At 42.2% G+C, this 15388-nt stretch overlaps 1 protein-coding gene and 1 non-coding gene across 4 annotated transcripts in view; one reads left to right on the plus strand and one right to left on the minus strand.

Moving 5' to 3' along the window:
* The window catches only part of kif2a (kinesin family member 2a), a 147458-nt gene that overhangs the window by 27172 nt on the left and 104898 nt on the right, over nucleotides 1–15388 (minus strand). For all 3 annotated transcript variants that reach the window (XM_048535925.2, XM_048535916.2, XM_048535907.2), the window contains exons 13-15: nucleotides 10471–10613; nucleotides 6898–7102; nucleotides 6203–6313 (exon numbers count right to left, since the gene is read on the minus strand). In XM_048535925.2, coding sequence (XP_048391882.1) covers nucleotides 6203–6313; nucleotides 6898–7102; nucleotides 10471–10613 — 459 coding nt within the window. The remainder of the gene's footprint in view (nucleotides 1–6202; nucleotides 6314–6897; nucleotides 7103–10470; nucleotides 10614–15388) is intronic.
* Nucleotides 7965–8037, plus strand: trnak-cuu (transfer RNA lysine (anticodon CUU)). Its single transcript has one exon. It is a non-coding gene; the product is annotated as a tRNA-Lys (tRNA).

A 15388-nucleotide genomic window follows, 5' to 3' on the forward strand; every position in this document is an offset into this window, starting at 1 on the left:
TTAAGTTTACACAAGGCCTCAAGACTGAAAATTATTAAAGTGCCCTCAGTATAAGTTAAGAGGTGTAAAACTTCTGTTCCGGTCTCTTACAAGAAGCAGCTGGTTCAGTTACCACTAATTGTAGTAAAAGGTTAGGTCCCAAGCTTGATGGGGCAAAATGGGTTGAGGAAGATTCAGTTAGATTGGCTCAACATTTCTGGATTAGAAAATGGGTGCCTGAATGAAGTCCTAATTGAATGCCTGACATTTTTCAGTAAAGTCCAGGGACTATCAGAGGATCCAAGGCTGCCTTGTATGTTGACCAGGAAGCAATTCCACGAGGCCCGTCCAGTGCCATTTCCCTTATGGGAAAAAGTACAGGCAAAAATCAGGAGGCTGGAAAGTGAAGGAAAGTTCACATCAGTCTAGTTTGTGGGATGGGCAACACTGGTCGTATCAATTGTGAAACCCGATAGGTAGGTTTACCTTTCAGGGAACCTTAAACAAACGATAAACCACTTTTCACACCTATACAAATACCCAATTCCTTGTGTAGAGAATTCATATGCAAAGCTGGTAAGGGGACTGTCCTTCATTAAGCTGGATATTAGTCACGCATACTTGCGATTGCCATTGCAAGAGGATTTCCAGAAGTATGCTATAATTGATACCCATACCAAGGTTTGTACTAATACACGAGACTGCCATTTGGTGTATCATCAACCTGTGCCATTTTTCAGCTGACGATGGAGAACATTTTACAATGTCTACCCCAGGTCCCCATTTATCTAGATGATGTGCTAATAACAGGGAAGACCAATAAGGAGCACTTAGATAACTTGGGGCATAGTCCTTCGATTTTCTGCCAGGTGGGCGCACATCTTTGAAGGGATAAATGTTGGTTCCAGGCACCTCAAGTGACCTTTTGGCCTACACAGAATCAACAAGACTGGGTTATACCCGTTGGAAGATAAGGTGAGGGCAATCAAAGGTGCTGCAGCTCCCAAGTCTGTATCAAATCTTAGATCTTTCCATAGACTGGTGAACTGTTACAGTAAGTTCATACATAACCTGGCCTCCATCCTGGCACCTTTGCATCAACTCTTTTTCAAAAAGTCCAGCCTTGGAAACAGTCACATAGCCAAAACATAGCTTTCAGGGAGGTGAAGAAACAGATATCATCCTTTGTGGTGTTGGCGCCCTATAATCCCAAGTGAGATCCAGCATTCAAGGCAAAGATCGACAAATTCTTGATCTCACAAGGAATCAAGGGCTAAAGGGAGAGTGCAGGGAAGTGGAGTTGAAATGCCCATCAGCCATGATTTAAATGGCAGGGTGGACTTGATGGGCCGAATGGCCTTACTTCCACTCCTAGGTCTTATGGTCTTAATATGTGCGATACCTCACCTGTACAGCACTGGGCTAGTATTACCTCACAGGTGGCCGAATGGAGAGGAACGCCCAATAGCACAAGTATCCAGGACTTCGGCTAATGAAGAGCATTAATACGCCCTGACAGAGAAGCAACGTTTGGCAGTCATATTTAGAGTCAGGAAGTTCCACCAATACTAATAATAATAGTAATAATAGTAATAATAATAGACCATAAACCCCTGCTAGGTCTACTTTAAAAAAAAAGACAAGGCAGTGCCACCCATAGTTTCAGGCAAAATTCAGTGGCAGGCTGTAATTCTGCACCCTCATAATTACAATAGAACATAGAACACTACAGCACAGTACAGGCCCTCGATGTTGCACCAACCTGTGGAACCAAACTGACGCCCATCTAACCTACACTATTCTACTATTATCCATATGCTTATCCAATGACCATTTAAATGACCTTAAACTTGGCGAGTCTACTATTGTTGCAGGCAGGGCATTCCACGCCCTTACTTCTCGAGTAAAGAACCTACCTCTGACATCTGTCCTATATCTATCACCCCTCAATTTAAAGCTATGTTCCCTCATGCTAGCCATCTCCATCCAAGGAAAAAGGCTCTCCCTATCCACCCTATCTAATCCTCTGATCATCTTGTATGTCTCTATTAGGGCACCTCTTAACCTTCTTTTCTCTAACGAAAACAGCCTCAAGTCCCTCAGCCTTTCCTCATACAACCTTCCCTCCATACCAGGCAACATACTGGTAAATCTCCCCTGCACCCTCTCCAATGCTTCCACATCCTTCCTATAATGCAGCGACCAGAACTGTGTGCAATACTCCAAGTGTGGCCGCACCAGAGTTTTGTACAGCTGCAACAAGACCTCATGGCTCCAAAACTCAATTCCTCTGCCAATAAAACCTAACACATGGTACACTTTCTTAACAACCCTATCAATCTGGGTGGCAACTTTTAGGGATCTATGTACATTGGACACCGAGATCTCTCTGCTCATCCACACTACCAAGAATCATACCAGTAGACCAGTACTCTGTATTCCTGTTATTCTTTCCAAAGTGAATCACTTCACGCTTTTCTGCATTAAACTCCATTTGTCACATCTCAGCCCATCTCTGCAGCTTACCAATGTCCCTCTGTAACCTGCAACATCCTTCTGCACTATCCACAACTCCACCGACTTTAGTGTCATCTGCAAATTTACTAACCCATCCTTCTACGCCCTCATCCAGGTCATTTATAAAAAAAATGACAAACAACAGTGGCCCCAAAACACCACTTGTAACAGAACTCCAGGACGAACATTTCCCATCAACCAACACCCTGTCTTCTTCCAACTAGCCAATTTTTGATCCAAACCACCAAATCACCCTCAATCCCAGGACTCCGTATTTTATTCAATAGCCTACCATGGGAAACCTTATCAAACTCTTTACTAAAATCCATATACACCACATCAAACGCTTTATCCTCATCCATCTGTTTGGTTACCTTCTCAAAGAACTCAATAAGGATTGTGAGGCATGACCTACCCCTCCTCCGAGCCCAAAAGGTACATGCTCATCAAGGACATTCATTAGCTGTTCCTTGAACAAGCTCCACAAAACCATGTTGACTATCCCTAATCAAATTATTCCTTTCTAGATGATTATAAATCCTCTTATAATCCTTTCCAACACTTTACTCACAACCAAAGTAAGGCTCACTGGTCTGTAATTACCAGGATTGTCCCTCCTCCCCTTCTTGAACAAGGGGACAACATTTGCTATCCTCCAGTCTTCTGGCACTATTCCTGAACATAATGATGACATTAGGATCAAAGCCAAAGGCTCTGCAACCTCCTCCCTAGCTTCCCAGAGAATCCTAGGATACATCCCATCTGGGCCAGGGGACTTATCTTTTCTCGCACCTTCCAGAATTGCTGACACTTCCTCCTTGTGAGCCTCAATCCCATCTAGTCTAATAGCCTGAATCTCAGTATTATGCTCGACAACATTGTCTTTTTCCTGGGTGAATACTGACGAAAAATATTCACTTAGCGCCTCTCCTATCTCTGACTCCACGCACAACTTCCCCCTGCTGTCCTTGGCTAGCCCTAATCTTACTCTCGTCATTCTTTTGTTCCTGACATACCTATAGAAAGCTTTAGGGGTTTCCTTGATCCTACCTGTCAAAGACTTCTCATGTCCGCTCCTGGCTCTTCTTAGCTCTCTCTTTAGGGCCTTCCTGGCTAACGTAATTCTCAAGCACCCTAACTGAGCCTTCACGCCTCAGCTTTACATAAGCCTCCCTCTTCCTCTTGACAAGAGTTTCAACTTCTTTAGTAAACCACAGTTCCCTCACTCGATCACTTCCTCCCTGTCTGAAAGGTAGATGCATATCAAGGACACGCATTAGCTGCTCCTTGAATAAGCTCCACATTTCAATTGTGCCCAGCCCCTGCAGTTTCCTTCTCAATCCCATGCATTTTAAATCTTGCCTAATTGCCTCATAATTGCCTTTCCCCCAGCTATAAGTTGGAACACTGTCTGGGAGGCAAAGTAGGAAATGAGGATGCATTAAACTACCTCTCACAGGCAGATGTACTATTGGTAGTACCGCTACTGAAACAGGCTGAAATGGTTTTAAATTGTGTGTATATACTTCCAGTCACAGCTGATAGTATCAGACTTTGCATGTAGAAAGATCCGTTCCTGGCAAAACTGGAACAGATGGTGATGATGGGAAGAACCGTAATTAAAATTTTAACAAAAATTGAAAGAATCGCATATGCTGTAAATCAGAAACAAAAACACAAATTGCTGGAAAAGCTCAGCACTTCTAGCAGAATCAGTTAAGAAAAATCAGAGTTAATGTTTCAGTTCTGGTGACCCTCCCTCAGAAGGTTTTTGGACCCAGAGAGACCAGATCACAGTAGAGAATAGCATATTACTACGGGGTGCAAGAGTGTTTGTCCCAAATCAAAAGTCGCTGCCAGATATTGGTCAAACTTCAGGGTCATCCAGGGGTTGCAAAATGAAGATGCTAACAAGAACTCATGTCTGGTGGCCAGAACGGATACCAAAATAACTGCATTGGAGGAGCAGTGCTGAATGCCAACAAGGACAAAAATTACTGCTAACACCTCCCACTCATACGCAGGAATGGCCAGGTAAACCCTGAACTCGGTTACACTTCAACTATGCATGTCCTATCATGGGCTCAATGTTCTTAGTCAGTGTGGGTTGCCCATTTTAATGGCTGGGTGTTCACAGAGTTCATTCATCAAACATGGGAATGACAACAGTAAAATTGCTTGCATCTTCTGTGATACACGGCCTTATAGAAGTGTCGGTCACAGATAAAGAGCCACCATTTACTAGCAGTGAAATTGAGTATTTCCTAAAATTGAACATCATTCCACATACGGAGAGCTCCATAATATCCATCATCCAATGGTCTGGCAGAACGAGCTGTCCAAAATTTGACGGCAGGTTTAAAGAAACAGCCTACAGCTTAACTAGATACCAAACTGTCTCCATTCCTATTTGATTGTAGGATCACCCTTCATGTAAATAGAGTTTGTAATGGGGAGAAGACGCCACACCATGTTAAATCTGATCTTCCCAGACCTGGGGTAGGGAGGGGATGGGTTGATAAAATAACTTCAAGAATGCTGATGCCAGATACAAGACTCCACTAAGCAAGAGAGACAGTTTACTTCAGGGGATGAAGTTGGTGTAGGAACCACAGCAAAGGCCCTGCATGGGCAACAAGCATGGTTGAAGTGAGTTCACATTCAGCGATGTACAAAGTTCAGGCAGGTGCGATGGTCCTGTACGAACATCTAGACCAAATAAAAGTGGCAAACCTGTGAGCAGCGCAGAAACAAGATGTATGCTGCTTCATGACACCCATTCTGACTGTTCCAGAAACCATGGGTTCTTCCTTTCCATCAAGCGTTGAAGATACCTCAGAATCTGATATGGACATGGCAGATGTTGCTGCTTCGATGCCTGAAGAGAATGAATTTCTTCTGTGACGTACCAGGCGTAACAGACAAGTGTTACGTGCTGCCTGTCAGAGGGAGAGTAAAAGGAACCTGACCCAGAGTTAAAAAGCCCCAGGAAGAGCTTTAAAAAGAATTCATCGAACCAGCCAACGTCCTTGGAGTTGAGAGGGAGGGATTTAGTGATTTTTTTGGGAGTCAGCCAAGAGCAGCTCATAGAATATGAGTTCCCTGATTGGATTCCTGATCGAATTAATGGCCCCAATCGGAGAGTCATGGCTGACAAATAAGAACAGGAGCGTCACACATCCTGTTGAGTCAGAGCTGGATCACTGTCAAGGACCCTCCACATGTTAATACAGGGTGATCTGGTGATGAGGTACCAGCTCTTGTAGAGTTATTTACAAGTTACCTATTGTTAACAAGATTCAGTGGTTGGATAGTACAATTGGCTTCTGTGCTTCCAAGTTAACATTGCCTATCCAATTAGATTAGAAACAGGAATGGCATCAAACAACTTTTGAATTGATTCTGCTGCATATTCTTTACAAAAGTCTGTAGTCCAAATTTCTATGTGCAGAATAACTACTTAAATGGGAAATGGAGGGCCAACAGCTACAATCATACCCTGTCATATCACCTAATAGCATTGCCAAGAGGGAGAAAAGTGGGAGAGGAGAACTGGAGTGCAGTAGGGGACAGGCGCAATTAGTTTACACAAACTAAATGAAAACAATTCTTTGGACAATATTATGGAAATCATTTTTCTCATGTTTGACCAAGAGAGAGTTTCTTAGTACCTATCCTTAAAAATGTATGACACTATATTACATACCATGCAAGTTCTGGAGTTTTCTCCAATAAATGAATCTCTTAACACTTGGGTAAGTTTACTTGCTCTGAATGGGGTATGAGGTTTGTTTCGACCCAAGGCACGGATACACTCCTGTAATTACACACATTTTAAAGTCACAACGATATTCAAAACATTTAAGTAATCGTCAAATACTCAAATCCCTCCAATATAAACCAATTCACTAGTGGCAACAAATGATATTTATAATAGCTATCCAGCAGGTTCCATACCAATAGTTATGGAATAAACTGTATGCAGGTATGGCTGTGCCTCAGCCAGGAAGGCTCTCCATTGTCTTTGCCAAATGAAATATCACATATACAGGCGGCACAAAGAAACAAAGAATTCGTCACCCGCAGCATTGGAAAAAAAAACGCTGATCTGACCCCATTTGATTATTTCAAAGTTACTTCTCTCTAGCCCAGGTGAGCGGAGGAAAAATATTTCTAGGTCCTTACAGTTAGCATTCGCGTAACCATTACTTAATACTAACTTCAAAGCTTAGTGGTGACAATATTTTCCTCCAATCGAAGCAGTATGAACTACAAAAAGGTATTTTTATCCTGTTGGGAGTATCAACAATGTAAAAGGACCTCTTTTTAAAAAACAAGTATCCTTGGCTCTGACTGAAAAACATGACTTTGTTTTACGTAGAGATTGTTGTGTCAAATTACCTTGAGTGCTAAAAGGCTCTTGTTAATCTCAGCACCTTCAAGTCGTGTCTGACGATCTGCACTAGAGGTGTCTGCCCCTCTCTCATTTCCTGCCAGATCTATTAATGAAAATTTTCCATGCATTTTCCCTTTCCTACGAAGAATAATCTGGAACACTGCATGGCTTCTTGAAGAGTGAGCATTTGCAGATGTCTGACCAGATGTTCTAGAACATAAATAAAACACAACTTTGTTTATGAATTAGCCTTTCAAATATTAAGGATCTTTAACATTTATAAAATTGGTAGTTTTATCTGAATCTAGAAAGGAAAATATTATTATAAATAAATAAAAGTAAATTTTTAAAAAACTCCTATTTTCCTGCATAATTTTTTTTAAGATATAGGAGCAGGCGGTGGTTATTCAATCTTTCAACACTACTCTGCCACTCAGCAACATGATTGGCTTTCTAACTCAATTATTCCTTCCCTATTATCCTCAGAGACCCTTATTTCTTATATGAACCAAAAATCTATTGACTAATGTCTTGAACAGAGTCAATAACTAAGAATTCATTGTTTCTCATGGAAGAGAATTAAATAATTCACTTGCATATATTCTGAATACAGCAAATGCTCAGAAGTGAGAGCAGGTGTCAACAAAGCTCCAGCATCCCAATGAAGAGAGAAAAGTCATGTTTTACAATATAGTAGAAAGTACTGAAAGGATCCAAATGAGTGTCAAATTTAACTTCTTCTCTCCAACATGTCGGCACCTCGACCTTACTACGGCTACATATAAACAGTCAATTTGGTGAGCATGGTAATTTGTAACGCATTCTCCAAGATAAACAGTTACAATAAATATCAAGTGCGTGCTCGAGAATACTACCTTTTTTACATAAGATCTGGTTCTATGGTAAAGCGTGTTATGTATTAAAAGTGCTGAAATTATAAAATGTAAAGTTGCGACCACTCTTAAGGCTCTAGTCATCTCAGAGAAGTTTTGAAAGTAGTGCAAGACAAAATTATTCCCAAGGTTAAAATATTAAATGAACTGGTGGTAAAGTAATAAACTATACAAATATAGCCCGGCTAGCTCAGTCGGTAGAGCATGAGACTCTTAGTCTCAGGGTCGTGGGTTCGAGCCCCACACTGGGCGTCTTAGCTTCTTACAGCTTTGCTTTCTCTGGTGAAGCACAGCTTTCCAGCATTATGGGGCGGCACGGTGGCTCAGTGGTTAGCACTGCAGCCTCACAGCACCAGGGACCCGGGTTCGATTCCAGCCTCAGGCAACTGTCTGTGTGGAGTTTGCACATTCTCCCCGCGTCTGCGTGGGTTTCCTCCAGGTGCTTCGGTTTCCTCCCACAATCCAAAGATGTGCAGGTTAGGTGGATTGGCTGTACTAAATTGCCCATAGCATTCCAGGGGTGTGTGGGCTATAGGGGAATAGGTCTGGATGGGATGCTTCAAGCAGCGGTGTGGACTTGTGGGGCCAAAGGGCCTGTTTCCACACTGTAGGGAGCCTAATCTTAAATAAAAAGACATTGAATAATTAAATAAAACATGGGCCTGGTAGGACAAGTGCTGCATTACAATTGCAGATATTGGGAGATGTCGGATGCCAGTGTGATCCACAGCAAACACATCTATACTAAGAATTTACTAATTGGCAGCCGAACTGCAGACATTGCAACACATCAGTAATGGGGAAAATTGCCTGGACACACTTTTGCCTCCGAGTAGCGACATCCCTTTGGATAGGATCTACTGATTTAGTCACTGGACAGGGAGGGTATGATGCAAGTTTGGATAGGATCTACTGATTTAGTCACTGGACAGGGAGGGTATGATGCAAGTGTGGCAGGTAGACAAGGTGGCGGGTGGGGAAGAGAAAGAGGTCCTGCATAGCCAGTATGAAGACACCAAGTTAAGCCGAACCTCAAAAAGCTAATCAAAAGGTAATAATCTATCAAAAAGCTATCAAAAGGTAATAATCCCCGGAGAATCGTACACAAGAAAGAAGGCTGAGGCAGAAAAAGAACTTCAGCCAATAGGACTGAAGGAGGAACTAGTCACAACCTGGCATCCCAAAGTGAATCAACTGAAAAGCAGTGTTTTCATTAAATATTATTTATTTCAGACTTGTTGTGATAAATTTAATTTCTGCAAAACTTGTGAAAATACATTTGTACCTGCAACAGGTCTTATAACGAATCAGGACTAATATACTTTTAGGCTGGCCCTTTCAACTTGGTCTACGATTGTAATGGGCTCAGGTCTTACAATTAAAATGAATCCCAAAATCTCACAATGGTGTAAGGGGTAACAGTTTGCACAGACAGAAGATTGGCTTACTAATACGGAACAGAGTAGGCATTAGTAAGTATTTTTGGCTAGAAAGATATAGCAATATTGGGTCATAGCGATCTCAACTTTTTACAATTCATAAGTGATTTGGTTAAAAGGGGCTGAAAGTTTAGTTGCTAAATTTGCCGTTGACACAAAACTAGTCAGGGAAGTTGTGAAAAGGATACAAGAACACTATAGGAGAATACGCTTAGGTTGAATAAAGATCTGGAAAAGGTGGGGGGGGGGGGGTGGTAAAAGATTTTTGTGGATAAGTGGAAGTGTACAGTAATCAGATCAGCCAATACAGAATGCCATCACACATGCTGCTCAATATCATGTTTCTCCATCAAAACGTAAGTTAATAATTAGTGAAATGCAAATACTTTTAAGCCACTTCAAGTGGGTGGCATTGACAGACTTTAAGTGGACAGTAACATTTGATTTTTTTGTAAAAATATTTGCCTTCCATTTTTGACACAATTGTGAACCTATGCATTTGTACAAACACACCACAACTAAGCATTTAAAGCAGTTAGGGCATGTGTAATAAAGGATGAAGTCCATATGCTGCAGTTCTTTCTACCTAGTCAAACAAACTCATATAGTTAAAGTAAAGTATTTTGCATATTAACTGGACCTGCTGGAAAGAATTAGCAGCAGGCCAAGCAGCACCTGAGGAGCAGGAAGGCTGATGTTTCGGGCCTACCCACTTCTTTTTCTGAAGAAGGGTCTAGGCCCGAAACGTCATCCTTCCTGCTCCTCTGTTGCTGCTTGGCCTGCTGCGTTCATCCAGCTCTACAGCTTGTATCTCAAATTCTCCTGCATCTGCAATTCCTACTATCTTGGATAGGATTAGCATCCAAGTTATTTCAACTGTGATGCTTCACTTGTACAATACATATTACAGCAACAGCTGGTTTTCTCTTCTCAATGGCTGGACTGATCTGAAATTGCTCACTTTTCCCAATTATAGGTAGCAATTTCCAGTTAGTAATATTACTTGAATGCAGTCACAGATGCAACTTAATATCATGCTTCTCCATCAAAAAACAAGTTAATAATTTATGAACATAATATAGAAGCTCATTTAATGTTTAATATTTCAGACAGATTTTGCATTGATTAAACATCCAGCAGCTTACCAAAGTTAGGTAATGTAACAGTGACATGTTGAACTCTTTCTTCTATGAAATGTTCAAAATTTCCAAAACACAAAAACAATACTTTTCCAAGGCAAACCTACCTGCAACTATTGCCAGCTTCAATTAGTTTCAGAACATCTTCTGTGCATTTAACATCACGTTCAGAAAGTCCAACCACTTGAACTTGTTGTTTTCCATCCTCCAGCACCCTTAGCTTAGCTTTCCTGTTAAGCAAGTCAAATACCTGGACAGAAAAATACAGTAAACTTCAGTTATTTGCTGTGCAAAGCACAGTTCAGGAAGCAGTTAAAAATTCAAGTAGTCACCTTATTAAAATACTTTAAACCAAAACATTATAATCAAAAAAATGCTTCTAATGAAGAGAGTGGTTCACTTTTCAAACCAAATCTTGGAAGATACAAATAAAAGATCTGGAGAAAGTGTGTTCAACATTTAGTTAATTACTCACGAGAGTGAAGAAAATTTGTAATGTATGGGGCTTCATCATTCTTTGAACACAGGCATACTTCATCCACTGAGGTGTCTGCCAGAAGAAGTGTAATCCAAAAAATGTGGAAAATCACAAAGGAGTAGCTATCCTTTTAAGATACTTTGGCACTACAGACATAACAGCATCTTCATTACCAGCCCATTCCTGCACGACTGACATTTTCTGTTCACAAATCAACACTTAATTTGGCCTAAATCTCAGGCTCTTTCCTCCCATTTATGCATTGTAAGCATCAGCGCCAAGGACAGCAGTTGTTGCTTATTCCCAATTACTCTTGAGACAGCTATTGTAAGCCACAATGAATCCGATTGCCAGAGAAGGCTGAATGGAAGAAGGCTAAATGCCAATGTATTATAAATTATTTTTAAACCAGTCATACCATTTTATTTGAGATAATGGGGACTGCATATGCTGGAGAATCCAAGGCAACAAAGTGTGAAGCAGGCCAAGCAGGATCTCAGGAGCACAAAAGCTGACGTTTCGGGCCTAGACCCTTCATCAGAGAGGGGGACAGGGAGAGGGTTCTGAAATAAATAGGGAGAGAGGGGGAGGCGGACCGAAGATGGAGAGAAGATAGGTGGAGAGGAAAGTATAGGTGGGGAGGTAGGGAGAGGATAGGCCAGTCCAGGGAGGATGGGCAGGTCGGGGGGGGGGGGGGGGGGGGGGGGGGAGAGAGAATGAGGTTAGTAGGTAGGAAATGGAGGTGCGGCTTGAGGTGGGAGGGGGGGATAGGTGAGAGGAAGAACAGATTTGGGAGGCGGGGGCGAGCTGGGCTGGTTTTGGGATGCGGGGGGGGGATGGGGAGATTTTGAGGCTTGAGGGGTCCACATTGATACCATTGGGCTGCAGGGTTCCCAAGCGGAATATGAGTTCCTGTTCCTGCAACCTTCGGGTGGCATCATTGTGGCACTACAGGAGGCCCATGATGGACATGTCACCTAAGGAATGGGAGGGGGAGCTAAAATGGTTCACGACTGGGAGGTGCAGTTGTTTATTGCGAACCGAGCATAGGTGTTCTGCAAAGCGGTCCCCAAGCCTCCGCTTGGTTTCCCCATTGTAGAGGAAGCCACACCGGGTACAGTGGATACTGTATACCACATTGGCAGATGTGCAGGTGAACATCTGCTTAATATGGAGAGTCATCTTGGGGCCTGGGATGGGGGTGAGGGAGGAGATGTGGGGGCAAGTGGAGCACTTCCAGCAGTTGCAGGGGAAGGTGCCGAGTGTGCTGGGGTTGGAGGGGAGTGTGGAGCGGACAAGGGAATCACGGAGAGAGTGGTCTCTCCGGAAGGCAGACAAAGGTGGGGATGGAAAAATACCTTGGGTGGTGGGGTCGGATTGTAGATGGCGGAGGTGTCGGAGGATGATGCGGGGTGTGAGGGATGTGTTGCGGGAAATGCGGGAGACGCAGTCAAGAGCATTCTCAACCACTGCAGGAGGGGAGTTACGATCCTGGAAGAACGTGGACATCTGGGATGTGAGGGAGTGGAATGCCTCATCCTGGGAGCAGATGCGGCGGAGGCGAAGGAATTGGGAATAGGGGATGGAATTTTTGCAGGAGGGTGGATGTATTCTAGGTAGCTGTGGGAGTCGGTGGGCTGGAAATGGACATCGGTTTCTCGCTGGTTACCCGAGATGGAGACAGAGAGGTCCAGGAAGGTGAGGGATGTGTTGGAGATGGCCCAGGTGAACTGGAGGTTGGGGTGGAAGGTGTTGGTGAAGTGGATGAACTGTTTGAGCTCCTCTTGGGAGCAAGAGGCGGCGCCGATACAGTTATCAATGTAACGGAGGAAGAGGTGGGGTTTGGGGCCTGTGTAGGTGCGGAAGAGGGACTGTTCCACGTAACCTATGAAGAGGCAGGCTTAGCTCGGGCTCATGTGGGTACCCCTGCAGGTACCATTTTCTCTACTCTCGTATCATATTTTGTCAGTGACAGACTAATTTGACTAAAGAAATTAAGCAATCTCTCCTCGAATGCAACTACTATGGTGTCTGTGGCCATTTTAACGAGAGGGATTTGTATCTCAGAAACAAAACTAGAGTATTGGAGCATAAGCATAACATCTATTTTCAGATTCCATTACATTTCCTCTATTTCTGAAAACCATTGAGATAAAAGAAATCCATAAGCAGTTACGTCCATATTTTGAAATGAAACTAAGGCAAAACTGTGTTTCATTTCAGCACATAAAAAAAATGAAAGAGCATCTGATATATACACATTTGAAATTAATTGCCCTTATAAAGTTTATGCCCAATATCTTTGGCTCTGAAAAATATAAACACTACTTTGGCTTTTTACTAAGCTTGTTTAGCATACAATATTCTTGTCACAAAATGCTAAATAGATTCTACTAGCTAATTTATTTAGCATCTGCAAATTATTTTGCATTGTCCTAAAAGTGGTCCTGTACAATTAAATAGTTTGCAGTGCTGCTGTGGAAGCAAATAAGTAGTGACCTTTCCAAGGACAAGTCCTCTGCTCACTTCTCTACACCCTGTTGTTTTGTGCTATCATCTTCAGTTGTGGCGAAAAGCGTAGTTTCAATTTGGGTAAGCAATATAACTAAGGAAAAAAACTACCTCCATTTCAAAGAAAACACAGTCCGTCTTCTGGAACGATTCTATACTTAAGTACCCATAGAACCTCCAGTGACAATCTATAGGACCATAAGACATAGGAGTGGAAGTAAGGCCATTCAGCCCATCAAGTCCACTCCACCATTTAAATCATGGCTGATGGGCATTTCAACTCCACTTCCCTGCACTCTCCCCATGACCCTTGATTCCTAGTGAGATCAAGAATTTGTCGATCTCTGCCTTGAAGGCATCCAACGTCCCAGCCTCCATTGCACTCTGTGGCAATGAATTCCACAAGCCCACCACTCTTTGGCTGAAGAAATGTCTCCTCATTTCCGTTTTAAATTGACTCCCTCTAATTGTAAGGCTATGCCCACGGGTCCTAGTCTCCCCACCTAACGGAAACAACTTCCCAGCGTCCACCTTTTCTAAGCCATACATTATCTTGTACGTTTCTATTAGATCTCCCCTCAAACTTCTAAACTCTAATGAGTACAATCCCAGGATCCTTAGCCTTTCATCATATGTGTCATCATCCGTGTGAATCTCCGCTGGACACGCTCCAGGGCTAGCATGTCCTTCCTGAGGTGTGGGGCCCAAAATTGGACACAGTATTCTAAATGGGGCCTAACTAGAGCTTTATAAAGCATCAGAAGCACATCGCTGCTTTTATATTCCAACCCTCTTGACATAAATGACAAATTTACTGTGGTATCACTACTCACAATTCATTGACTACGTTGTTGGTTATGATTCAAAATCCTGACCACAGGACATGGGCCTTAGATCATGCACAACAGCACAGAAGCACCCAAACCCATGGTTACAAATGACCCTTAGAGCCTTGTAACCAAACATATTGTTCATTCATTGCACACAGAGTTAGGAAACTAATAATTGATTTATATTTAAAATTAAGGAAAAGGACCTTGGCCAAGGCACCAGTAAAATACCTCGTGATCTCCTTCAAATATAGCCATGGGGTCTTCAACATCCACCACAAAAGATTAGAGGTTCAAATATTCTAATGCTGCAGTACTCTCAGAATATTGCTGATAACTTAAGTGCAAAACAATGTGCAGGTCTGCAGTGGAGCCTTCTACTTCTGGTCTGGGTGATAGTTGAAAAATACTGTCTTCTCATCGATAGCAAGTTTAATCATCTTGATTGTGCAATAAGAATGATGACTATACAGTGTGTGTTTATTGTCATTATTCCTCGGAGATTGCAACTTCTGGAATCCACACATGCTGTTAAATTCAGAAATTCAGAGTTGCTCACGGCGATTCTACACTTTTCCACACAGTGGAAATCTCTCACTTGCAGGTGAATCCCCTCACTTAAGAACATCATTGATTGGAAATCACTGAACTGATTAGAACTTCCCCTTATTATTTAGGGTCACAGTAAAAACTTTTGATTAAAGAATTAACTTGCTGAACTCCATGTAACTGGGTTATTAAACTTTTACTGGCTTTATAATGTACTATTACTAAACATTTCTAGTCTTAAAATAAAATTTTATTATTGGTGAAATGTTGCAATTCCTCATAATAAAAAATTCCACTCAGGAACTTTTCAAATAAAAAAGGTTATATTCTATGTATGTGCCAAATGTTAATTTTGTTCACCTTAAAATACAATTACAATTGAAGGATAAACAATTGTTTTTACTTTTTGATTTGCTGTGTGAGAAAAAGACTTCAAAGTGACTGGCTGCTTGCCTTGTTGATTAGATTTCCACTGCTGAACACCTGAAACTTTCCTCTATTTTGACACCAGATCCAAATTAACAAGACGAAGAGGAAATCCATACCACAGAGGCCACTCAATCTTTGCAGATTGCTTCAGCGCTCTCTGCAAAGTGCAGGCCAATATTGTTTGACATTTCAAAGTCAACTTCTAACACCGGATGGGGCAACAGGAAT

Source organism: Stegostoma tigrinum, chromosome 1 (assembly GCF_030684315.1).
Source record: "Stegostoma tigrinum isolate sSteTig4 chromosome 1, sSteTig4.hap1, whole genome shotgun sequence".
NCBI lineage: Eukaryota > Metazoa > Chordata > Chondrichthyes > Orectolobiformes > Stegostomatidae > Stegostoma > Stegostoma tigrinum.